General features: G+C 53.2%; 6 protein-coding genes and 1 non-coding gene across 7 annotated transcripts; 3 read left to right on the top strand and 4 right to left on the bottom strand.

Moving 5' to 3' along the window:
• Nucleotides 1-59: 59 nt before the first annotated feature.
• On the bottom strand, nucleotides 60-4033 carry BO80DRAFT_401276 (putative nuclear serine protease HtrA2/Nma111). The gene is made up of 4 exons (XM_025717556.1): nucleotides 2994-4033; nucleotides 636-2936; nucleotides 389-586; nucleotides 60-343 (listed from the first exon to the last, which is right to left on the bottom strand). The coding sequence occupies exons 1-4, from the start codon at nucleotides 3768-3770 to the stop codon at nucleotides 170-172; spliced, it is 3450 nt and encodes a 1149-aa protein (XP_025578261.1). The 5' UTR covers nucleotides 3771-4033; the 3' UTR covers nucleotides 60-169.
• A 501-nt stretch (nucleotides 4034-4534) lies between these two features.
• BO80DRAFT_274557 (uncharacterized protein) lies at nucleotides 4535-6362 on the bottom strand. The gene is made up of 2 exons (XM_025714864.1): nucleotides 5886-6362; nucleotides 4535-5495 (listed from the first exon to the last, which is right to left on the bottom strand). Exons 1-2 carry the CDS (start codon nucleotides 6124-6126, stop codon nucleotides 4801-4803), a joined length of 936 nt encoding a protein of 311 aa, XP_025578260.1. The 5' UTR covers nucleotides 6127-6362; the 3' UTR covers nucleotides 4535-4800.
• A 982-nt stretch (nucleotides 6363-7344) lies between these two features.
• Nucleotides 7345-7841, bottom strand: BO80DRAFT_274529 (uncharacterized protein). Its single transcript, XM_025714863.1, has 2 exons — nucleotides 7708-7841; nucleotides 7345-7653 (listed from the first exon to the last, which is right to left on the bottom strand). The coding sequence occupies exons 1-2, from the start codon at nucleotides 7712-7714 to the stop codon at nucleotides 7406-7408; spliced, it is 255 nt and encodes an 84-aa protein (XP_025578259.1). The 5' UTR covers nucleotides 7715-7841; the 3' UTR covers nucleotides 7345-7405.
• Nucleotides 7842-10671: 2830 nt separating this feature from the next.
• BO80DRAFT_422837 (DUF2841 domain-containing protein) lies at nucleotides 10672-12497 on the top strand. Its single transcript, XM_025718907.1, has 6 exons — nucleotides 10672-10800; nucleotides 10855-11065; nucleotides 11123-11192; nucleotides 11251-11600; nucleotides 11652-11837; nucleotides 11892-12497. Exons 1-6 carry the CDS (start codon nucleotides 10798-10800, stop codon nucleotides 12377-12379), a joined length of 1308 nt encoding a protein of 435 aa, XP_025578258.1. The 5' UTR covers nucleotides 10672-10797; the 3' UTR covers nucleotides 12380-12497.
• A 1197-nt stretch (nucleotides 12498-13694) lies between these two features.
• Nucleotides 13695-13765, top strand: BO80DRAFT_t79. Its single transcript has one exon. It is a non-coding gene; the product is annotated as a tRNA-Gly (tRNA).
• Nucleotides 13766-14157: 392 nt separating this feature from the next.
• BO80DRAFT_274292 (uncharacterized protein) lies at nucleotides 14158-16018 on the bottom strand. The gene is made up of 7 exons (XM_025714862.1): nucleotides 15697-16018; nucleotides 15540-15554; nucleotides 15338-15448; nucleotides 15256-15287; nucleotides 15085-15202; nucleotides 14828-15024; nucleotides 14158-14766 (listed from the first exon to the last, which is right to left on the bottom strand). The coding sequence occupies exons 1-7, from the start codon at nucleotides 15731-15733 to the stop codon at nucleotides 14296-14298; spliced, it is 981 nt and encodes a 326-aa protein (XP_025578257.1). The 5' UTR covers nucleotides 15734-16018; the 3' UTR covers nucleotides 14158-14295.
• Nucleotides 16019-17145: 1127 nt separating this feature from the next.
• On the top strand, nucleotides 17146-21685 carry BO80DRAFT_376241 (uncharacterized protein). The gene is made up of 4 exons (XM_025716651.1): nucleotides 17146-17548; nucleotides 17607-17697; nucleotides 17754-20861; nucleotides 20928-21685. The coding sequence occupies exons 1-4, from the start codon at nucleotides 17370-17372 to the stop codon at nucleotides 21486-21488; spliced, it is 3939 nt and encodes a 1312-aa protein (XP_025578256.1). The 5' UTR covers nucleotides 17146-17369; the 3' UTR covers nucleotides 21489-21685.
• Nucleotides 21686-22571: the final 886 nt, after the last annotated feature.

Below are 22571 nucleotides of genomic sequence, written 5' to 3'. Positions count from 1 at the left end.
CGTATGTTATTGATTCTGGGGTGTCATCCATCGTATTGATGGCTCGATAAGGCTGAGGAATGGATTGACAAATTGATTAAAAGTTCTAGCAATAAGTATATTGTGATACGCCTCTATTACTCGTATCTCGGCTGTGCTATACATTTATACCATATTATACACCCTCCGACTACTCCATGTCCGGCTCAATATCACTCACTCCATCAAAGCCCTCGTCCATAGCATCCGGGTTCAAGTTCGCTGCATCCGGTGCAATCCCATCCTTGTATTTATCCTTGTCGTGCGACACCGTCCGCCAACCAGCGGGCTGGCTCGAGTCTTTGACATACTCCGACATAGGGAACTATCACATTAGTTTGCGTTTCGAATCAATTCGAAAGGAACTTACATAGTGATCGTTCTTCTTCATCGTCACCACCCACGGGACATTGTCGAAGGTCACCGCCCGAAGGCGAAAGTACGTGTTGTCAGGAATCTTGCTCACTTCTTCAACGAAGCGGTCCAGATCCGGGGTTGGAACGCCGTTCACGGCCGTAATGAAATTGGTCGGGGCCAAGCCGTATTGGTATGAAGGGGATCCACGGCTCTGTCGACGGTTAGTACTGAGCTAGAAGTAAAGTAGAAAGAAGGCATACTCTTGCGCTGACGTAGACCTCGCTGTGCAACTTGGAGATCTGCTGCCGCACCGCGTGGTGCGGTTTCTGCAGTACCGCACCACAGAATACAACAGCGCGGTCGGTCTCAAGATCTTGAGTCGGCACAGTCGGCACATGAATCCGCATCTCCTCCCCATTCCGCACAATCAAGGCCTCCAGGGTCTCCTTCTCGTACATGATATCCAACTCCGAGACGCGCGTGATCAACTGTCCATCCAAGGTCAGGATGATATCGCCCTCCTCGAAACTGTCAGCGGCAGAATTAAACCCAGGAGGGACGCAGTCAACCTTGCGCACCATAAAGAGCTGGTGTCGTGAGGGGTTGGCCTGTGTCACCTTCTGGATCCATTCCTCCGACACGCCCATGATGCGAGCTTGGCTCATCTGCACGACGTAGCTCTCCATGTTCAGAATCCGCAGGTTGGGCAGCTCTCCCTGCTGCACCTTCGACAGCACGGGGAGCAGCGACGGGGTCGCAAATCCCAAATGATATTCCACATCCTTATGCGAATTGGCCGTGCGTTCACCGAGGTAGTTCAACCACAATGCGTGCACCACACCGTCCTCACCAACCAAGACGCCGTTGGAACACTGCCCACTAAGGCCGGTGTCCACAGTGACGGCGTCCAGATTGATCGCACGGTAGCGCGGCGCGGAGGCATTGGCGGGGATAGAAACCGTCGTGATATCCGTGACGGCCGTTTTGGCCACGACAATGCGGAAGTTCTGGTTGAATCCCACAAAGATGGTGTCCTGCCCCTGCTTGATGTAGTCGGTGCTGAGCTTGGCACTCTGGACTGGGGCCTGCACCAGACTCGGGTCGTACTGAATGATGCTGTAGTTCTGGAGCGGATGCAGGAAAACCACCTTAGCGTTCACAATGATCGAATCGGCCACAGTTACATTGATGTCACAGAGGTCGTACGGCACAATGGCGCGCGACACCACCACCAGACCCTTGTCGGCATCGACCACCAATCCGAAGCCTGTCTTCTTGGCTTGAGGGTAGCCATCCAGCTTCAAGGGCATCGTACAGGACACTCGCACGAAGCTACGCACGATATCGGCCGCAGCCGGCTGGCTAACGCCATCGAGCTGGATGAAGTCGGCCTTTCTCGGAACCGGAGGAAGGGCCGGGAGAGGGTCGGCGAGGTCAGAGAAATCCCACAGGCCAGTCTCGTCGTTGCGCACCGCCAGTCGCATCTTCGGGTGCCAGTGTCGGTCGATATAGACAATGCTAGTGCCGCGGGTGTGGAGATCGCGAATATGCCGATACGAGATGACGACCCGCGAGCGATCAGGGATCGTCCGCATCACCTCCACAAACTCATCCAGATTGCGAGTCGGCCGCTTGTCCACCGAGTCGATGATCCATCCCGACAGGGTGTTCTCCAGCTTGAAGGAGCCCGCCGCCTCGCAGACATAGACACCGCGAGTTGCGATGGCATACAGCCGCGACTGCTGGTAAGACAGGTCATGGAACGTGCCCCCAGCTACCGTCACGAACCGGTCGGGCGTGATGGCATGCAGGTCGCCAACCTGGCACTCAATCTCCACATCCTGACCGCCTCTTTGGACGAGCAGACGCACGGTCTGCCCAACACTCGAGTCCAGAATGTCATCCAACCGGATAAACTGGGTCAGAAGCTCCCCATTGACTTGCAGGAGCACGTCTCCTTCCTCGAGCTTTCCGTCCGCCGGGCCTTCAGGCAGGATGATCTCCGCCACCAGCATGCTAGTCTCCGTGGGCGCGGCCTTGCGCACGGTCGCCTCCCACTCGGGCGTCAAGCCCAAACGACGACACTCATCGAACGGCTTCAAAATCCATTGCGTCTGAATCGTTCCACGCGTGACAGGCTCTCCCCGACGAATGCATTCCAGTGCCCGCAGCGGCCGGTCCAGCGGGAGGAAGTAATCCGTTGCCGCGCCATCAGCACGGCCACCGGCCTGCAGCGCGATTGCATGACCATCAATGTTAACTACAGGACTGCCGGAACTTCCACCGCTAGCTGCTGCGGCGGCCTGGATGTAATTCGTATTAAAGTCACTGTAGCCTTCGCCGTAATCGGGCGCGTTTCTATCCAGCCGACTAATGACACCAGACAGAATACTCAATTTTTCTCCTGCATCATTACCCACAACGCGAATTTCCGATCCCACCTTAGCTGCATCCGGTTGCAGTTTCAGCTCCTTCAGCTTCATATATCGAATAGCCTTCGGGTCGAATTTCAAAATTCCAAAGTCGTGTACAGGGTCTCGATACACCGGACGCACGTCGCACTAGTCATATCACAGTTGTTAGCCTCCAAAGCCAGATGTAAGAGGAGGGACACATACTTCCTCATGATTATCAAAGATACAGTATCCCCAAAATGGCCCCGGGCAGACCACGTGTCGGTTCGTCAAGATGTACCCATTCTCGGCATCCACCACAAATCCAGTAGCCTGGCTACTCATTGACAGCTCCGTATCAAAGGAGCAGGTCTGACAGAAGTGGATTGACACAACGCTCTTCACGACCTCCTCAATGGTAGCCTGCCATTCCGGCGAATCCGCCTGTGCAGGCACAACGGGCAGCACCCGGCCTGCATCTTCATCATCCTCCACGTCATAGACGGTCCCATTCGCAGGCGTCGAGTCTCCGGGAGTCAATGCGCTTGATTCGGGGCGAAGATGTTTGGCAGGCCGCTCGGCGGGCGCGGCAATCGAGCTGCGCTTGCGCTTTGCACCTGCGTCTCCATTCAAATCCATCTGTAGATCACGGAGCTTTGGGGTTATAACGAGCGAGCTGAGGGAGCGGACGGCCTGATGGGTGCAGATGCTAGTGGCGATACCGGGTGATACAGTGGCTGACCACAAAGAAAAATTTCGATTGGTGCCCCAATGACCGGGGGTACTACGATATCGAAGATATGGTGACCACACTGATGACAAGGAAAGTCCGATGGATTTGGTGGCAAGGTGATGAAGAGGCGTAGAAGTAGGACCAGAGGGCGGCGGCGATGACGGCGGCGGCGGCGCGGCGGAAGTAGAGGTAGCGGCACTCACAGTAGATGTGGTAGTAGCGACAGTCAGTAGGCTCCTTCTGTAGGTGTGGAGCCAGGCGCACGACATTCACAAAACCCCCGACAATAACAATAACGACAGCAAAAGAGGGGGGGATGACGAGGACCGTGAGGGAGCGAAGAAAAAGGACTGGAGTCAGGCGAGCTGCAGTGTACGGCGGACGGTAGCGGCCATACTGAAAAACGAGTTTTTGTTTTGAAGACCCTTCACCGCTTTTGTCACCGCTTCAATCACCGCTTGCTCACACCCACCGCCTTCTAATTTCATGCACGCAGGTTGAATCACTGTGAATTTCCACTGGCAGGTTGTCATACGAATCGATTCTGCGTAACATGCGGCAGAGAATTGTCCGAATGGAGAATGCAAAAACCAAGGATTGTTCTTCCACTAGTCCGTATGATCGCGCCGTATGCAGTGACAGAAAAAGGAGGGCGGACAGACCGATTGGCACGCTCTGATTGGTTCTGGCGCTGTTTGCCCGCCGCGCACCTGAGCTGCGGCGTCTTCTGACCTGATCACTATCACTATTGCTGCTTGCTGCATCCATCTTACACAATGGCAACTGTAATACTCCAACCCATGGCAGTGTAGAGTAAAGTACCTCTAATATCTAATTTTCTATCTCTGGCTATCTACAGTCGGAACTCTCCGATTTATTCCGGCCATAATCGGCTTCTGATTACAATCCTGTATCATCCTCGCGCCTGCATGTGCATCGTACTTCGCTTCGTGCCCCTGAGCAAGATTGCCCCATACGTCGAGCGCGATTTCCTTCAGAAGGACGCCCCTCCAATTTGGACGCCGGGCTTCGCTATCCCATCTCAGGGTCATTTGAGAAAGCAGAAGTATGGAGCGATAATTCCGCTTGCGATACCCAGTGAAGGATATGTGTGTACTTTGTAGGGCGATATCACCACATTAACAGCCAGTCATAGCAAGAAACTGATGCGACCATGGAAGTATCGGCAGGAGCATGCAAGTTGATAGGCTTTCGATCTTTGATCTATATGCTCAAGTCCCCAAGGGCCTCGCACGTATCCGCAATTCGTCATCGCTTTGTTCTCGGAGACAAGACTCTTCAAACGACGCTTTCCACGACTGGAGACGGACTGGGCCGGCCGTTGCCCTGCAGTGCCTGTGGACTGGGCTGGGGAGTTCCTACGCCACCTTGTGCGTTGCGAGGGAAGAGCTCGTTGAGCTTGCTATAGATCTCATTCATTGAAGGCATATTCGGAGGCGGCGACATGATAGCGGGTGCGGCAGGGGGAACGCCTCCTGATTTCTTGGCCCGGTCGGCAATGGTTGCGAGATAGCCCAAGTTGGCTTGTAACCGACGCATGCACTCGACGTACTCTGGACTCGGCCGCTGATTCGGCTTATCGGGGTTCTGGTCAGATCCAGGTGATGGGTTTGATTCCTGCGACCCTTGCGAAGGCCCGCCAGCCTTGCCCGCGGCCTGAAGGTTCATGACCTCCTGCAGCAACATTGAGTTTATGTCCAAGAGAGTCGACACGCGAGCCTTCTCCCGCGCGGCCGTTGCAGGTGACTGGGCAGCCGGTTGGGCGGTGCTCTGCAGTGGTGCCTGCTGAGGCACTGGCCGTTGCTGTTGCGCAGGGATCATGTTGGTCGCGGGTATTGAAGCCATGTTTGGAGGAAACGACTGCGCGGTGGTCGCAGGGAGAGTAGATGTCGCGGTCGCCTGAGGAAGAAACTGGCCCATAGACGTCGGCACAGGTGGCTGGGCAAATGGCGCAGAGAAGTTGGCGTGGGGTCCTGCTAGTCCATCCCGTTGGTTAGCGGCTAGTCCTTGCAGCCAGCGTCGTGTCTGACACTCTGGCCAGGGCAATTGAAGCAAAGGACAACAACACGATTGGGAAGAGAATGGCAAGCAATGGTAGTGCAATAGTGGATACCCATCAGACCATTAGCACCACATGTAGTGAAACTACTAGGCCAGGCGAGCTCCAGTAGAATCCGGCATGGGGGACAGGATCCGGCGCCACAGAGCGACAGTACGTAGATCCAGGGGGAAAGGTGGGGAAGCAATGATGGAAAGACGGGGGAATGAGGTTCGGCAAGTCACAGGGAATGAGGAGCCCCGGGCAAAGACAAAGGGCATTGAAGATAAGAGGTCAAGAAGGGAAGGGAAAGATCCCGACGTACCGGATGACTGCTGGGGGAAGCCGGACGGCATCATTGCTCCACTGGGACCGGCTTGCATGGGCACGGCACCGAAAGTAGACTGCTGCTGTTGCTGCGGTGGAGGATGAGACGCGGATTTGGGCTGGGGGAAGGATGGGATGGCATTCGAATAGTACGGGAACTGCTGTGGACTTTGGGAAGTGACAGAAAAACCCGCGGTCTGCTGCATCGCAGAAGGGAAGCCGGGAACGTTGGGGTCCATGTCGGTCGATAAGAGCAAGAAAGGAACGATAATCAATGGCTAGGCCAGGCCGCAAGCTTTCCTCTGTAATTTTTTTTCTCCTTTTCTTTTTATTATTATTTGTTTGGTTAAATTAAAATCGTCCACGGATCAGGTCCGCAACAGCGACTGTCACCGTCGGTCGCTCTCTCTGACTCGCCGGAATCCAGGGATGGACGGGATGAGACACTAAGCCAATTCCCCTAACGACTTAGTGTCCTGGCGATTGCGCTGCTTAATTCCGTATAATTTCTTTCTGGAACGATCCACGAAAGGAAATCAAGGATGATGAAAGAAAGAAAAATTAAAATTAAACTGGAAACGGAGGGGCGATGATTGGCCGATGCGGACACGACAGCCAAAAGGGAGGGGGGGAATGGAAAGGGCAACAGATGAAAGGACGCCCTGAAAGCGACAACTTAGTCAGGTTGGAGGTGTAACCGGGAATAAGTCAGTTAGTCCAAAGTCAGCATCGGTTGCGACCTCAGTACGGAGTCAGTCAGTAGTGAACGGACGGAAAGAAAGGAAAGAGATTTGCTGGCCGGTCCAGTGCGATCAGCCTTGGGGCGGACGGACTAATGCAGTGGATGGGATTCGTCCGGGCGGTGGAGTGGAGGAGGGGAATGTACCACAGTAGTACGGAGTACGGAGTATGTAGGTAGGAGGAGATGGAGGCCCAGGTGCGGTCAAAGACGAAGATGGGTGGGTGGATCGGAAATGCAGGTAAAAGCCAGAAAGAGCTGGATGAAAGAGTAAATAAGATACTGGGGAAGAGAGTCGTTCCGAGTGGGTGAAAATGAGGGGGAAAAGAAAATGCAGGAAAAGATGAGGTGGCCGCAAGTCACAAGAGAGGCAGGATCCCAAATGTAGTGAGTATGCCAGTACACGTATTGTACATGTATGATGATACAGTATCTAGATTCGACTGTACAATTTACCTAAATATAGCTCACATAGCTGTACTGTTACGGTATAGACCGCACCAGAACACCCATGGCATCTTCCAGTATACCTACCAGAGGTATCTCTCCCTATCAAGGTCGACAAGGTCAACTTTACTTGCTTCACTCACCCACCCTCTGCTCCAAACGTTGCAAGCACACACTAGTTTGACAATGGCATCATCTACCTGCTGGTGAGAATTTAAGCTTGCACTCAACTAAGTGAGCAGCTATACATCATTTTCGATATTGATCAATGATCCATCTCCATAAAGCTAGCTCACTCAATCTCATGCACAGACCGTCCCAAGTCAGCAACGTCAGCGACTGGAAACACAGTCGGCACCTAGGCGATCAGTGCATCCATAGCTCGGGCTCCATACCGCTAAGAGGAGCCCGGGGCAATCGCTTGAAACGACCCCATTCCGACAACAACCCGAGTCCAACAAACGTACGATGAACCCAAGACGAACTATGGGACAGGCACCCCGGGTGGATCTACCTCGCAGAATGGGCAATTTTCTAGAAACCCGCCTGTCGACATGGATGAGCAAACTCTGCCTCCTTCCTATCTCATACGGAATTAGCGACAGTTCATCCTACCACATCGGGGAAATATTGCCTGCCATGTCCAGTTCGACCTGACCCGTCACTTGAAATACAAATCGGGAGCTTGCTCATAGCATGAAGTACACCTACATATCCATTTCATATACAGGAAACAATATGCAGATATTACTTCCGCTTCGTGCCATTCATGTCTCCCTGTATGAAGTACGCATGACAGCATCCATGTCTGTGGCGTGGCATATGGTATCCATGCGATGAATGGTGGGCTGCAAGCACCATTGGCAAGGATAAGTAAGCTTACTCACCTCCAGATTCATACCTTGTTTGCTCGAGATCGTGACGGTAATGCGTGGAATAGGATACCTTCACCCCCCGGGAGGTTCAACAGCCAAGCTGTCATCATGACATAGTACAAACCTAGTCGGAGCACTGACTTGACCGGCACGGCCCAACCTTCAACGTATATGGAGCACACACTTTGCATCATGTGAACAATCAGGCAGCCTGTCAGTTGACTGGCAGCTTACTATCTATCGATGATCTGCCCCCTGGCGCAGCCATCCCCAACAATAGTTTTGGATAAATCGCTTGATCCCACCTGCAGCAAAGGGCCCCCACCTAACCGATGGTTATTTATTTATAAGTTATGCTAAAGGGAACCTCGACCGTAGGTTAATAAATTACTCGTTACTTCCGGATGCTTTCCGGCCTGCATGATAGGCGTCCAGCCACTGTGACAGGTCACCGTATCATATGCAATATGCACTCTACTGCAGTCCGACCGGCCGACACATCAGACATCTGGACAAATGAACATCCCTCCATCAACCACTGGTACGGACGGATAGGACCGCAGTCATTAACGGGTTTTGGAACTCCCGACCAACGGTTTATCCATGTTGTCGGTTCCTCTCGGCTGCGGACCAATGCCGCGATGGTTTGCTCGCTTCTGCCGGAACCAACAAGAGCCAGACCCTAGAAGTGCTCAAGCATCCGCTTGTTCGCCGATAGTCTCACCTCTACGCAAGTGGGTGGTCTGGCCGCGATCTGTCACACCCTGGTCTCGGCAGAGGCGGGGCTCCATCAGTCGCGACAGGATCGGTTTAGCCATCATTCGATCAGACATGATCGAAGGCAAAAGGGCCAATGGCCACCGTGAGCCTGCGGCAACCGTCTCCATCCTGTCCCCATAAGGGTCCCAGGTAAATTGCTGAGTTTTTCTTCTCTGCTTTCTGATTTGATTTGATTTATCTATTTATTTATTCAGTTAAATTTCTTTTTCTTTTTTCCCCCTAAATTTTATGCGTCGGATTTTTCTACGGGTTCCGAGGTAACTTCGAACTCTCTGGGCTTTTAGAGACACCGATTTGGGCATCTCGACATCGAGCTCATTGTTGCCACGAAGTACCGCAATGTGGCAAGGCTACCTTTGATCTAGACTCGACCAAAGTCACTAATTGACATCTGCCATGTGGGTAATAGAAACGATGACCAGCAATGGCGTTGTGTTGTCCCGGTCTCCCAAAGGGGGAAAACAAACATCGAATATAATGCAGTGCAACACTGGAAAGTAGTTGCCATGGGTCAAGGCAGCCTCGCAACTGTTTTCCGGCCCCAGTTTGGGGTATGGAGTAGGTATTGCCTACCGACTTACCTCGATTAACACATATACCGATACCATGCTAGTCGCCTCTATGGTCCCCGACTGGGTCCATATGCTGACTAGGTAAATGGCACCAATCTTATTTGGACTAATGGATGGATCCCGGAAGTGGGAAGTGGGCATTGCCGCTGCAAGTTCCGTGCATCGCTTTGAGATACTCGATGGGCCACGTATAGTAAATGGCCTCCAGTCGCTCCGTACCTACTTGGCCATCCGCTATTGACTTTTGTTAATAGCATGACAAATGTCCTCGGGACATTCCGATATTGTGCCTGGCGTGCTGGCTATTATCTGGTGACAGCGTCTGCCCCGCAGGTCAGCCAGGACGAGTAGCGAACCATGGACGCACTGCAACTATCAATGTCTGACACCCGATGCACCAGGTAAGGGGAGGTATTTCGGTAAAATAAAGCAATCTCTGGAAGAGGCAATCGCGTATGGAGGACGGGGTAGATAGGAGAAAAACACACACGACGTCTTCCGTAACGAGAAAGGGTAGGGAGGCTGGCACGCTCGCATGCCATCGAGCAAGATAGAGTAGGTATTGCAGCCTACATCGTTGCCCCAGCGGGCCTATTAGGTCCCCGGCTCGAGGCAATCTTGCTAATCTTGCTAGCAGGTTGCATGGCCTGCCACACCACGCCTGTCGACCTTGGTCGCCCACGCTACCCGACACAAGTTCTTCCTCCCTCCTGCATATGCCCCCAGTTCGGGGATGAAACCTGATCTTGAAGAAGAGCAAACCGGGGATGGCATTAAGGGACCCCCGACTGGTCCATACGAGTAGCTAGCCACTTGCTCTACTCCAGGGCTGCCAGCAGGACGGGACTCTAAGCTGACCCTCCCTCTCGGGGTCGGTGATTGGAAGCAACGACGCAGCAGAGCATTAGTTTTACGCCCAAATGCATGCGAGCGGATAAGGACCCGTCGGCTGCTGTGCCACATAGGGCCACGCACATTAGTGACACAGCTTGGGCTGATCCATTGATCTGGTTACTACTGTCCATCATTACGGTGTAAGTATAGTCTAGCCGACGCTTCGAGTTGCTTTTTCTCTTCCTTTTTCGACGCGGGTCTACCGTCGAGCAACGGTCAAATAATTTCTAATAGAGACACAAAATATATTCGCGCACGCATATAAAATTGCATCGGGGGCGTCGCGGATCCGGAAACGAAACGAAGCTGAAGCCCAGGCTGCGGACGATCCGGTAAGCTTAACACGGCGAGTGGATCTATTGGCCACTCCCCGTTTCTTCGCAGCATCGCTCTTCTTTGCCTCTTGCCTGAGTCCTGTTCTTTAATAATGCTCCTTCTCGTGCCTTGCTTCTGAGTTTTGCTTTCCTACGTGTAGATGCTTCTTCTCTGCCTTCTGCGCGACTGCACCCAGAAGCCTGACAGAACTCTACAGGTCATCCCACGGGCCCGTCTTCCTTGATTTCCTTAAGAGTCGTCACATTCGACCTCTTATCCTTCGCTTCCATGGTATGACTGATAACAGTGACGACTGCTGTCTCAATCCAAAGCTGACCGCGCCAGTCTCATACCCCGGTGTCGATGGATGCGCCGCTAGACGGGCTGGCCTGTCTTCATTTTGCCCTCATCTACATCGACGACAATGGCAAATTGCGTTTCGAGGCTTCGCAATCGATCGCGAACAACTGCCAGAGCATCCTCTCCCCCAATGTGACGGAAAACTTTCTGCGCGCGGTGGCGTTGTCGGGCAAAGGTGACCCATCCAAAATGCTCGGTAGGATTCCTTGTCGAGACCCTCGCACGGATGCCCTATTGACACTGGCCCCGACAGAAGATGTCCGACGCAGAAGCCCACTGTCGCCAGAATCGCCCAGCACCAATGATCTCTCCGCCAAATCAATGTACTTCTCACGCCTTTTCCCAGTCCAACGCAACCCAACCACTAACCATCACCACCAGGTTCCACTCCACCCCAGAACCCCCACAATCTAAGCGGAAGCGGGTGTCCCACGAATGCCTCGTCCCGATGAGTATTACCTGTCACCAGAAATCCATGTTGCCCGTCCGCAACACCGGCCTTCTGCGCAGATACTACGAGAAGGCCTTCGACAGCCTGCAGCAGATCAACTGCCGCATCCTTGCCAAAGCATACATCAAGCTCGTAGAGCCCCGGAAACAGGTCAATTATCCATACAATGGGCGCAAGATCATCTCCGGCTCATCGCAGCAATTTGACCCCGAGCTGACCAAGCCCGCCTGGTGGCCGTCGGGCGTCACTCACCGCGAACCAGATCATCTCCTCAAAGCAGGTGTGTGAGTCCATCGCTTCATTCCAGTATTCCTGCTAATAGCGAACGCAGAGCGGATCCGCCTTCTCGTCCACATTCTCTGCGAGCTGCGTGAAAGCCACTCCATCTGCGTGGAGAAACTCAAAGAGGCAGACCAGTCCGTCCGTCGACAAATCGCTCCGGTCGAACGCATCCCTGTGCTCGACGAGATCTACCACGTCCGCGAAGAAGAGGAGCGATACCTAGACGGTCGAACAGGTAAGCTTTTCCTGCTATTCGGCTCTTTCAAGTCGATATACTCACAGCCTGCAGACGGATCGGCCGTTATCTGCGTCTCGCGCGTCCACCTCCCCGAATTAACCGACTCTCAAACCATGGGCTCACCCACCCAAGCCCTCAAAGACGGCAATCCCGTTTATAGGAAGGAAATACCCGATCTAGAATCCCACACCTCTGTTTTCCCGTCCACTGGCACCAGCTCCCCTCTTACCTCAAAGCCACCCACCTCTAAAGCCTCAGATCCATGCAAGCCCCCGATCCCAACAACGTGGGATACTGGCGCATCGACCTCATTTGCACCTCTCAAGCGGCACCGTGAGGGCGAATATCCGCTCGATCTCTCCGGTGGGTCCATGTTCCACCAGGAGCCATCATCGACAGCAGCAGCAACCGCCTTAGACGCAAATCCCTATGCCATGAAGTATTACCCACACAGCCAGGCGCAGCAGTCGCTGCCCGTGCTAGGGTTATCCGGAGCTGACCTGGGGGGATGCACACATCCTTATTATTTTAATTATTAGACTTAATCCCTTTTGTTGCACATTTCCTTTGTTTCTCGGGTGTGGTTGGGTTATTAGCGGGGCGTGATGACGGCCGTCTTCATCTTTAATTTCCTTTGTTCTGGTCACTCAGATGATACTTTGGGAGGAACTGCATAAAAGAGGGACATATATACATACCATAATATTTAACTAATCAACCCTGCTTGGGACTACTGCCATCGACCATAACACACATTTCGGTTGCGTTGGATATGAAGCGGGGGCGTGTGAAAACGAGTGCTGTTGGTGTATAACACATACAACCAACGCAGAACAAACAACGCGAACGAAAACACTCAGAATAACAACAACTCGAGGAACATAGAAGCGGGAATGACCAACTATATAAATACCTACCTCCCCTCTTCAAACGCACAACCCACTGCAGCGCACCACCTTAAACTTTCCCCCAAATCCCTGCCTGCTTGCTTGCAGCCCAACTAACCAGCTACCTATCCCCCACGCAAGGGGGCGACATGAATATCAATACCCTCCCTCAAATATAGATCTCTCGCGCCAGATCCCTTGGCTCTACCGTCGTCACCTGCATCTCAGATCTGGGTTTTCCAGTCCTGAAAACAGGTTTTGAAGTGCATGGGACACGATAGGTCTTATCCCGCGGTGTGGTTGGAGATCTGGATCTAGATCTAGGTAAGGATGTGGGATGGGTGGACGTGGATCTGATCTATATTATGTATGTATCTGAATTCGTGGACATCGTGGATAGCTGTTGGATATGGATATGCATTGTGGTCTAAGGTCAATTTGCAGTCAACTATTGTATACTTACGTACTGCTATTTTTCGTGGAATGGTACGTGTGTGTGTGTGTTGTTTCGGGAGCGTGCGTTTGTTGGGATGATTTTATAGTGCACTGTACTGTTGTATAGTAGAAGCGGAATACTTCTGTTTTATGAAGGTGTATGAGACCAAACTCCCTTTTGAATAATAATTGGCGATGAAGTCGGTTCAAAGGCCTACGACAATCTAAATGGACCGTTTTGATCTGGCAGAGTCTGGTTCCTGGGCATTCATGTACGCCATCATTGGAAGCAGGAGGCGGGCGGGTAGCAGCGTATATATTTCGCGCTTTTCCCCCCGTTAACATAGAATATGATAGAGACTTTGCTACTAACTAGCTGCCTAAGCCAGATGCCTAACCAGGTACATCACCCCGGACAGAATAAGAAGATAGGGTCAAGATACAACATTCGACTAAGAGATCGAGGTGGTTAGATTATCTAAACACATTGCTACAGTTATAGTGTATAAGTAAGCTCATTTAATATGTACTAGCATCATTGGTCTAGTGGTAGAATTCATCGTTGCCATCGATGAGGCCCGTGTTCGATTCACGGATGATGCACAGCCATTTCTTTTTGTTTTTGCTTTTACCTGCTCCGCCAATCGGTTTTTTGTACTATGCAGCGCCGTTTCCCAATTTCTTTTCTTTGAAACACCGACTAATGGATCTTCGGCGGTCACATTAGTCTCGGCTGCTCTACCATTACCAGCCGTCTCAAAGTACGAGCGATTCTCAAATAGAGAGTCCATGTTGCAGTACACTAATGTGTTAGCTGCAAGTTTACCGCCATTCTACGAGCTATACGTCTTGTTATAACCAGAAGGCCATTGATAGAGACACCAGTAAAGTTCAATGTCATACGGCAACACCATTCGAAGAGCCGCAGCACAGGTCGGCCAGCCTAGAAAAGATACAAATACGCTGGCAAACTCTCGAAACGCATCATACCGCTCTCTCGTACACCAAACCAATACATACTATATGCCCCAGCTACCAATTTAAATCCCCCGCGCTCACCTCACAATGCCCCAAAGACCAGCAAGTTCGTGACTCCCCACTGATAACCAGCCAGAATGAACGAGCCAAGTTTCTTAAAGCGCAACAAGAGGCTCCGCCTTCACCTGCTCGGCAGGCTGCTCAATGGAATCCACAACGGGCTCTTCCTTGGCGACCGCGGGTTCCTCCTTAGGTGCCTCGGGGAAGTCCGAAGTCTTGATCTCAGGCTCGACCTCAGGCTCCTTCTTGATGACAGGGCTGGGGGCCCGGGCCACCTCGGGGGTTGCAGAACGACGCATGTATCCCTGGGCCTTGGCGCTGTAGTCGCCAACGTACTGCCGCACAACACCCGTGGCATGGGCAGTGCGCTCCTCAGCGAGATCCTTCAGCTGGTGGGCCTGAGCGTTGACAACCTCCTGCGCGTGCTCAATGTGTGCATCAATGACTTCACGGTTGTTGATGTAGACCAGGGGTCCCATGTACGCGATAGTAACGGCAATCAGGGACAGTCCCCAGAACGGAAGGAACTTGATCAGCCAGTAGGCGGTGAATGCGGCGAAGAAAGACTGTACATCAGATTAGTATCAGGCCGATTCGCCAGGCACCGATAGGGACATCCAAACATACAGCGATAGTGTGGACGATGTTCTCGGCGAACAGAACACGCTGGAACTCGATAAGAACAAAGTCGATGAGTTGCTCCAGGTCCTCCAACACAGCCTCGATCGTCTCCTTGGGCACGGTGTAGTACTTGCGAGGCCGGAATGAGCTTACGACACTCTGTGACAGAGCAAGTCTGCCGCCGACCTCAACAATAGCAGTGACTAGTATAATCAGGCATCAGTATAAGGGTGTTGACACCGGGCAGCCACGATTTAACCTACACCCCAGAACGACATAGATGAACTTAAAGAACCAACGGAGGAGAGGGAGATAACGGGCGGCGAAGATAAATGTAACGACACTCGCGAAGGAGACGGCGGTGGCTCGGGGTTGCTCCCACTATATCCGTTAATCAGACTAGGCTCACGTTTGGTAAATCCCGGGTCACTCACGCTCAGAAGGCCGTACAGCAAAGAGTGGTAGTCTAAGCCGAATTAGCAAAGAGTGTGCCAGCTGGTCTATATCCAAACATACAGGTCAGGGGTTGGCCGGTCGCAGTGGTGGATGAGGGAGTGGCATTCCTCAAGTCGCGGAATTCTTGACCGGTGCGGGATGCCTCGGATTTGATGTTATCGGCAATGGGGCCTAAAATGATGGACTGTCAGATCAATTGATTCTCCACATATCACTCCGAGCGGAAAACACGAAGCTGTCGCGTTCAAAGCCAGATCTTTACCTTTTGCAAGAGCACCTAAGCGAGGAAGTAACGATCAGTTTGTGTAACCCACACCGTAGACATGTATGTAAAAGACTCGGAACTGGCGATTAGAGACCAAATCAGCTTCAATGCGCACTTCCTCAAAAGACAGCGATATTAATTGACCATACCTTACTGTGGCCGTTTGTGTCGGGATAGGTCACGTCAGCCATGGCGAAGATTGTGTTGTTGTTGTTGTGTGTGCGTTTCGGGAGGTCTGGAGGATTTTCGGGTCGAAAAGATAAGCAGGAAAGCGCCGGGGCGAGACAACGATTCAGGGGAAGCCCGGGGGAACGGAAATTAAATAATACAATTGAAGATGAAGAGAATGACCACGGCCAGGAGAAGGAGAAGAGAAGAAACGGAGGGTTGGCGGTGGAGGGGGCGAGATGGACGGGGGAGGAAGAACGAGAGGGAGAAGAGGATAGGAGAGGAGGGTGATGCAATGGCCAGGCCGCCGGTCGTGTGCTTGCTTGCTGAGTTGCTGCTGCTGCTGCTTGCTTTACTTTGCTTTGCTTTTCTCGCGCCTTCCAGCGGAAGGGCCCGCATGTGACGATGCCCGGGTGTTTCGGACTAACTTTTAGTCTGTCTTAAGTGCTGGGTCTACATTGTCCTAATGGGAACGATATCCAAGCTCGTTCCTGGTGGCCATCGGTGTCGCCCTCTTCAAGACGGTGTGGCCTTCTGCAAGGGGCTTTGGCCAACGAGTCGACCGAGGTATGTACTTAAGTAGGCCCCGACTCCATGGTTGACCGATACCATGTCTTCGTCCCTTCATCCAGCTATCTACCGAGCTTGAGACTACTCCTTCCCCCAGTCAGATCCCATGCGTTTGTTTCCTGTGGACTGCAGCCCCGCACCGACGGCATGCAAGGTCTAGATCAGTGCTCGAGCAACGCTCCGGACTTTCCCACCGGGTCTTTGTAGCGACTCGAGCTACGCATTGGCTACTGTACATCTTTGTCCACTTGGATGTTCTCCGAACCGAGCTAAAGGGTGGTTCTACCGACTCTGCTGAACGCCGTCTGTACAACCGGTGACGATGATGTCATGATCAGATCATACGGATCCTCAATGATGGATACTGGTTCCAACTTCTAAGTGGAAGAACCATGTCTGTCGAGGTCGGGGCAGACTGATCGGACCCTCGGTCATGTCGCAATCGTGATACCGTCCGGTTTGGTATGGTACATGGGCTGGTTGGAGATCAGACGCTGCAATAACCAAGATCTGAGCCTGGTGACAGCTGGAGATGACCCTGAGATTGTTGCAGAGATTAGTTCCTGGTATTCAGCGCAATAAGAAAATGATCTATCTCACTTCTCGTTCCCGGTCTAATTATGTATGCTTTTGAATACAGGACGAGACTAAGGATGGTTATCGGGAGTAAAGTAAAAATAGGTACATAATAGAACAAGTCGGTAAAAAGCCAAAAGACGGCTCGGGGAATTTGCAGACTGTCATCGTCGCAGCCCAGGAGTGATGGTGAGGATTGAGGTACTGCCTTACTTCCTGCCTGGCTTCCACTTCATTTGAATGCCTGTAATGCCAGGCATCAAATATGATGCACCATCACGTGCCATGGCGGGACTCACGCGTTTTGCCGATGTTTTGATGCCTCGACTCCCGACGACAGGCGATCTCAGCTCACCAGTCGACCATCAACTTCCACCACCACTTCACCATTATTCGATGTCACTATCGTTGTCTCTCGCTATAATATAGTCGGGCCTTCTTGCCCTTCGATCAATTACGTCCGCTTTATCGTACCCGATCAACCCGCCGTGCGACCGCTTTGTTTACATCACCATGGCCGCGGCAGGCGCGAGGGCGCAGAAGCCTGTAGGCTCTGCAGCGTGGATCTCAACCGAAAAGGAAAACTTTATGCAGTTGGTGGACCAGGAAATGGAGGAAGTCGAATACCCAGTGCGCCATGAGATGGATTGGTTGAACGAACATATGGCCGAGGTCTTCTCCAACAACCAACCGTGCGTTGCGCCAGACTCAAGACCTTACGCATAGCTGCTCATACTCACTGTCGTATAGCAATTTCGCAGATGTGTTCAAGACCCCCGGAAAGCTGCGAGGCAAAACGCCTCGCACGGCGCGAAAGCGGGATGCGAACGAGCCACGAGTGGTGTGTTTTACGAGTACCATGTCCGCCCTGACTACCTGCTAACAGACTGCTCTTAGCCATTGAGCGAGATTTTCTCATCCGCGCACAACCATGGAAAGACAGAGAACAAGCTTGGTGCTAGCCCGGCAATTCAGCGCTCACCGACCAAGGCCCTCCCCCCTGCGACCGCAGCTCCAGCCATTACGACAGAAACTAAGAAGATCACGGAGACCACAACCCACTCCCAGTACCCGGATCTGAGCCAAAACCTCAACTCCTTCCCACAATACAACACAGATTCAGGCTACCATGGCATGCCGGAAGAGGACGAGGAGGAAGACGATGATGTTGTCCTTACACAGGTGCAGCCCGAGTCCCAGTCATCCACTCAGCCCATGGATCAAGAGCCTACTATCGCCGAAGAGCAATCGCTTCAACCGCTGGAAGACCGTCGCAATACAGAAGCATCTTTTCACTCCGCCCAGGAAGATGTGCGCCAGCGCGAGGAAACCGTTGAACCTGTCACTATTGAGTCGTCGCCTAAGCGGAACGTTGGAACTGACTCTCCGAAGAAGCAGCCGGGGGCGAATAAAACGGAGCATGTTGCACATGGAGAACCAGAACTTGAAGACAAACCAATGCCGGACCTGGCGCCCGAGCAAGAGCAGGAATCAGAATCAGAATCAGAACCAGAACCGGAACCCGAGCATGGAGACGACCTTGAGCTGGAATCTGAACATGCACCCGAACCAGAACCCGAATCTGAGCATGAACACGAGCTCGAACCGGTGCCTAAATCTACACCCCAGCGTATATCCAAGCCCAAGGAGCAGTTTGCGCCAGAGCCAGAGCCAGAGCCCAAGCCGTTTAAAGACGCGGAATCGACTTCGCCGTTGAAGACTCCGGCTGCACAGTCCCCAGAACACCAGCAGGAAGAAAAGGACGACGAAAAAGATGACATGGCACTTGATAGTCTCGACGAAATTGGCTCACCTTCGGAAAGCTCTCCCGTACGCCCGCCTATTCGCAAGAGCAGTCTGAGTTTTGCATCGCTTCCAGCCCGGGAGCCGCTAATGAAGAAGAGCCTTGGTGGTCCGAGGGTTTCCCGCACAAGCCATCTTGATTTCGCTAAGCTCAGTAGCACCGGAGGCTATCTGGGCAGACAGACTGGAGGTCACAGAACAACTCAGCATGCTCTGGAAGACAATACCATTCACGGTGACAAGATGGATGTCGATGACAAAAAAGACGGATCCGATGAGGAACCAGATGCGGAAACCAGAGCCAGCAAGCTCCAGACCAAATCGTCCACTCAGCTCCTGCACGAGAAGATCAGCATGCTTGGTAAACTTCAGCCTTCGCGGCCCACCAAATCTATTCCTTCGGTCTCTGGCTTGTCCGCCGCACAAGTGACATATCCCGAACTTCCCACTACCAAATCCGATGCCAAACAGGAGACATCTAGCCAGAAATCCCGGGATACCCAAGCGCCCGAACCCTCTGCTGTGGATGATGATTGGATTAAGCCATTAAATTCGCCCTACAAACCAGGCACGCGTGCTAGTCAAAAAGCCGATAGCATGAGCAAACATTCCAGTGCCCGGATAGCCCGAGCTGCAGATGACGATCGTCCTTCCGTTGATAGAGACCACGAATCTCATCTGTCAGAGGCCCCGAAAGTAAACTCGAAACGTACGTCAGATGCAGCGCGTGGCAAGTCGTCAACACCGATGTATTCGTCGCCACAGCGGTCTGGCCACCAGAAGAGTGCATCCGCAAACATTGACCACCAGATGTCGACGACCCCAGTTGGATCTCCCGCCGAGCGCTATGATGGCCCACTAAGTGCCTCAAAATTCAGGTTACAGTCCATCGTGCAATCTGCCAAGGGACTTTTTACGAACACCGCTGGCGTTGCGGCTGCTGCCAGAACGGAAGCTGCCTCTCCTGACGCACCCAGATTACGGCATAAAGGACGCTTGGATACAGATCGTATGGCGGGAAGCCAGCGGCCGCAGTCCACACAACCGCCGAGTCCTCCGCGCCAAGAAGGCCGCAGGACACGGAGCTCCACGGAGAGAGAAGAGAAGCGTAGACAGCAAGAACTTGAGGAACGTCAGAGGGAAGAGGAACAAGCAGAGAGAACCCGGCAACAGGAGAAACAGAGAGTCATGAAACTCAGGACGACGCAGGAGAAGTCGACTGCTGATTATGAAGCTCGTGGACCAGCTACCGAGCCAACAGCCGCACAGACCACGCAGAAGATGTCGCAGCTACAGAAACCATCCAAGGAACCAGAATCTAGCATCGAAGCCGGCCCCAGAATTGCCGCCCAACTCCCTGCCTCGCAGCAACAGGCGTCAAAGCAAAATGATCGTCGCCCCCTCAAGCCCACCCGTGAGCTTCAGAAACCGAAGCCCCAGCCTGTGTCTATCCGCGTTGGCAGTGCGCTCTCCCGGCAAATGCCACTGGCGTCGCAGGTCTCTTCCAGCACCCGAGAGTCTAGTGTCCCTGCACCGACACCAGCCTCGGCTTCGAAACAGCCGACTCTTAAGAAGAAGGCCAGCAACACTTCACTGCACACCGCCTCTTCGAACAGCAGCTTTAAGAGCTCTATTTCTAGCCAGACCCAGAGGAAAGCACAGCTTGCAAGTGAGAGGAAGCGAGAGCAGGAGGAGCGCGAAGCCAGGCGTCGGGAGGAGCAGAGGCGTGAGGTAGAGCGGAAGCGCGCAGCTCAACAGCAGGAAGAAGCTCGTCGTCAGGAAATGCGCAGCCGGGCAGAGACTGAGCGCCGAGAGCGACTTGCTGCCGAGGATCCCAAGAAGGCCGCCCACATGCAAGCCATTGAGAAACGCCGATTGGAGAACCAACGCAGACTGGAACGCCAGGGTAGCCAACAGCCTGAAGCCTCCCAACGCAGTGAGCTTGGTGCGGCTCGACCAGCCTCGCGATTGGGTTCCATCCAGCCGTTCAATAGGTCCATCAACCAGCCCCAGCCTAATCCGGCCAAACCACCGAAGCGGGGGCTCGACGACGAGACCTCCCATCGACCGACCGCACCCAAGACCGCCACCATGCAGCCGTCGGGCGAGTCCAAGCGCAGGAGGACAGAAGATGAGCAAAGCCGCATGTCTTCCATGCGTCCGGCAATGGCCCCGCCGATCCGTCAATCAAACATCCGTAAGGTGAGTCATACGCAGTCCCGGGTTGCTTTTGATCGTGTGCTAACGTGTAACGATGAACCTACAAAGCCGTCCATTTTTGGCCATGCACAACCTTCCGTTCCACATCAGTCCGGGTCTTCGATCTTCAAGACGGCCCAAGCACAGCGGCCCGCGCATCCACTGGATATGGCCAAGTATGCAAGCGGCAAGATCCCCTTCGCAGAACCGTCCAACGTGCCTCCGGCTGCGCATCGAACCCCCGCCGCTAGCGCGTCGCAGAAAGTCCCGGTGAAGGAGTCGCCAAACTACCCGAATGGCGAGAACATCAACCTCCCGGAGATTGCGACCGACAGTGAGGACGAGGACTCGGATGCGGAGATGCTTCCCGTGCCCAAGTGGGCCCAGCCCAAGGAGCTGGAGTCCCTTCTGCGCCAGCAGGAAGGCATGGAGGTGGATTCGATCTTCGGGCCTATTGCACCATTCTCCCTGGAGGAGACGTTCAAGTCGGACAAGAAGATCAAGAAGTTCCGCGAACGCACCAGCAGCGCGAACTGGTCCGGAGCTGATGGGTTGACGCAGGAGGAGATCCGCCGTGATCTTGCCGAGCGGCAGCGGTTGCGCCTGAACGGTGGATGGTCTTTCAATTGATGGGGCCGCAGTTCGTTTTCGTATCGGGATTTATGCGTTTATACCTCCATGGGGCTACATGACTTATCTGGGATGTTTTCGTACTATTGGAGCCGTTTTCTGCAGACAATGGGTGGGTGGCATGGCAGGTCCGGCGTTTATCAGATTGTGTGTTAAATTATAGCCATATCGAGCACTACTTAATGCATCTATGCATCTTGTCCCATTCCATCGGCTCTAACTTGCAACTGGCAGGCTAAACCTGGAGTTCAGGGACCTCTGAGCAATAGTACGAGCGCCTCCGCTTCTCCGAAGACCTCGGAAAGGATCGAGTTGCATCGAAGTTCGTATCACCTGTTTCAGTCCTGCCATCCAGTTTCCACCTCCCGGACCGTTCACGACGGCTGAAGCAGATAAGCCCCAGTTCCTCGATGATCGCCGGCCGGGCAGACCTACGGCATCCTCGGATGGATTCCCGACGGGCTTGTGGTCTAAATCAGGGGACGTCGTACGGTGTTACCGCCGTGTTTTGGATGGCGCTGTGTGCTGACGCTAAATCGGTCTTGTGCGAGGACGACTAATGCAGTAGTAGCAGAGACTGATAGGAGGTCAGTGGGCATAGGCCTCAGTCGCGGACAACGAGGGGCAGCCAGGATTTTGGTTGCTCTTGCCTCGAGTTGGTGTTTACCTTGCAGGAAGACTCATTTTTGTCGGAGAGATTCTCAGATTTAAGCTGCTGCGCGAATTGACATGGCTTTCTCACTTGAGGCGAGGGGGGCAAAGAGAGTAGAAGGACGGCGCTGGTTACAAGGGTGCCACCACGTGCCTGTAGCGGCCAGGAAAATAATAATAGCAATAATGTGTTGCTGATTCTATCTGCCAATCACCGGGGTAGGAAGCATCATTGAATTAGAGTTGGTTGACAGCTGGAGATCGGGGCGCAGCGCTGTGACTCTGGAGCCCCGGGGCGGGTGAAAGCCCCGCCAGGCAGCGCTTCTAGGCTCTGGCTGGGGGTCTAGTGCTGCCTGATGACTAAGGGTCATCGTGTTGATCAACTTTCTTTTGTGATTCACTTTACTCAGTTAACCTTTTATCCTCTCGTGG

This window comes from Aspergillus ibericus (genome assembly GCF_003184845.1).
Source record: "Aspergillus ibericus CBS 121593 unplaced genomic scaffold BO80scaffold_8, whole genome shotgun sequence".
Classification (NCBI taxonomy): Eukaryota; Fungi; Ascomycota; class Eurotiomycetes; order Eurotiales; family Aspergillaceae; genus Aspergillus; species Aspergillus ibericus.
The sequence above is the reverse complement of the archived record's forward strand: the minus strand, read 5'-3'. Positions and strand labels throughout refer to the sequence as shown.

Bases quoted from the DNA above. Each gene is read 5' to 3' on its own strand.
- BO80DRAFT_401276 (XM_025717556.1), bottom strand. From the start codon at position 3,770: ATGTCGTGCGCCTGGCTCCACACCTACAGAAGGAGCCTACTGACTGTC. The intron at 2,937-2,993 runs GTATGTGTCCCT...TGATATGACTAG, and splicing joins TCTTTGATAATCATGAGGAA to TGCGACGTGCGTCCGGTGTA. The intron at 587-635 runs GTATGCCTTCTT...AACCGTCGACAG, and splicing joins AGGTCTACGTCAGCGCAAGA to AGCCGTGGATCCCCTTCATA.
- BO80DRAFT_274557 (XM_025714864.1), bottom strand. From the start codon at position 6,126: ATGGACCCCAACGTTCCCGGCTTCCCTTCTGCGATGCAGCAGACCGCG. The intron at 5,496-5,885 runs GTACGTCGGGAT...ATGGACTAGCAG, and splicing joins CTTCCCCCAGCAGTCATCCG to GACCCCACGCCAACTTCTCT.
- BO80DRAFT_422837 (XM_025718907.1), top strand. The intron at 11,193-11,250 runs GTACTTCTCACG...CATCACCACCAG, and splicing joins GATCTCTCCGCCAAATCAAT to GTTCCACTCCACCCCAGAAC. The intron at 11,838-11,891 runs GTAAGCTTTTCC...CACAGCCTGCAG, and splicing joins ATACCTAGACGGTCGAACAG to ACGGATCGGCCGTTATCTGC.
- BO80DRAFT_274292 (XM_025714862.1), bottom strand. From the start codon at position 15,733: ATGGCTGACGTGACCTATCCCGACACAAACGGCCACA. The intron at 15,025-15,084 runs GTAGGTTAAATC...TGATTATACTAG, and splicing joins CATCTATGTCGTTCTGGGGT to TCACTGCTATTGTTGAGGTC. The intron at 14,767-14,827 runs GTATGTTTGGAT...TCTGATGTACAG, and splicing joins ACATCGTCCACACTATCGCT to TCTTTCTTCGCCGCATTCAC.
- BO80DRAFT_376241 (XM_025716651.1), top strand. From the start codon at position 17,370: ATGGCCGCGGCAGGCGCGAGGGCGCAGAAGCCTGTAGGCTCTGCAGCG. The intron at 17,549-17,606 runs GTGCGTTGCGCC...ACTGTCGTATAG, and splicing joins GTCTTCTCCAACAACCAACC to CAATTTCGCAGATGTGTTCA. The intron at 17,698-17,753 runs GTGTGTTTTACG...GACTGCTCTTAG, and splicing joins ATGCGAACGAGCCACGAGTG to CCATTGAGCGAGATTTTCTC.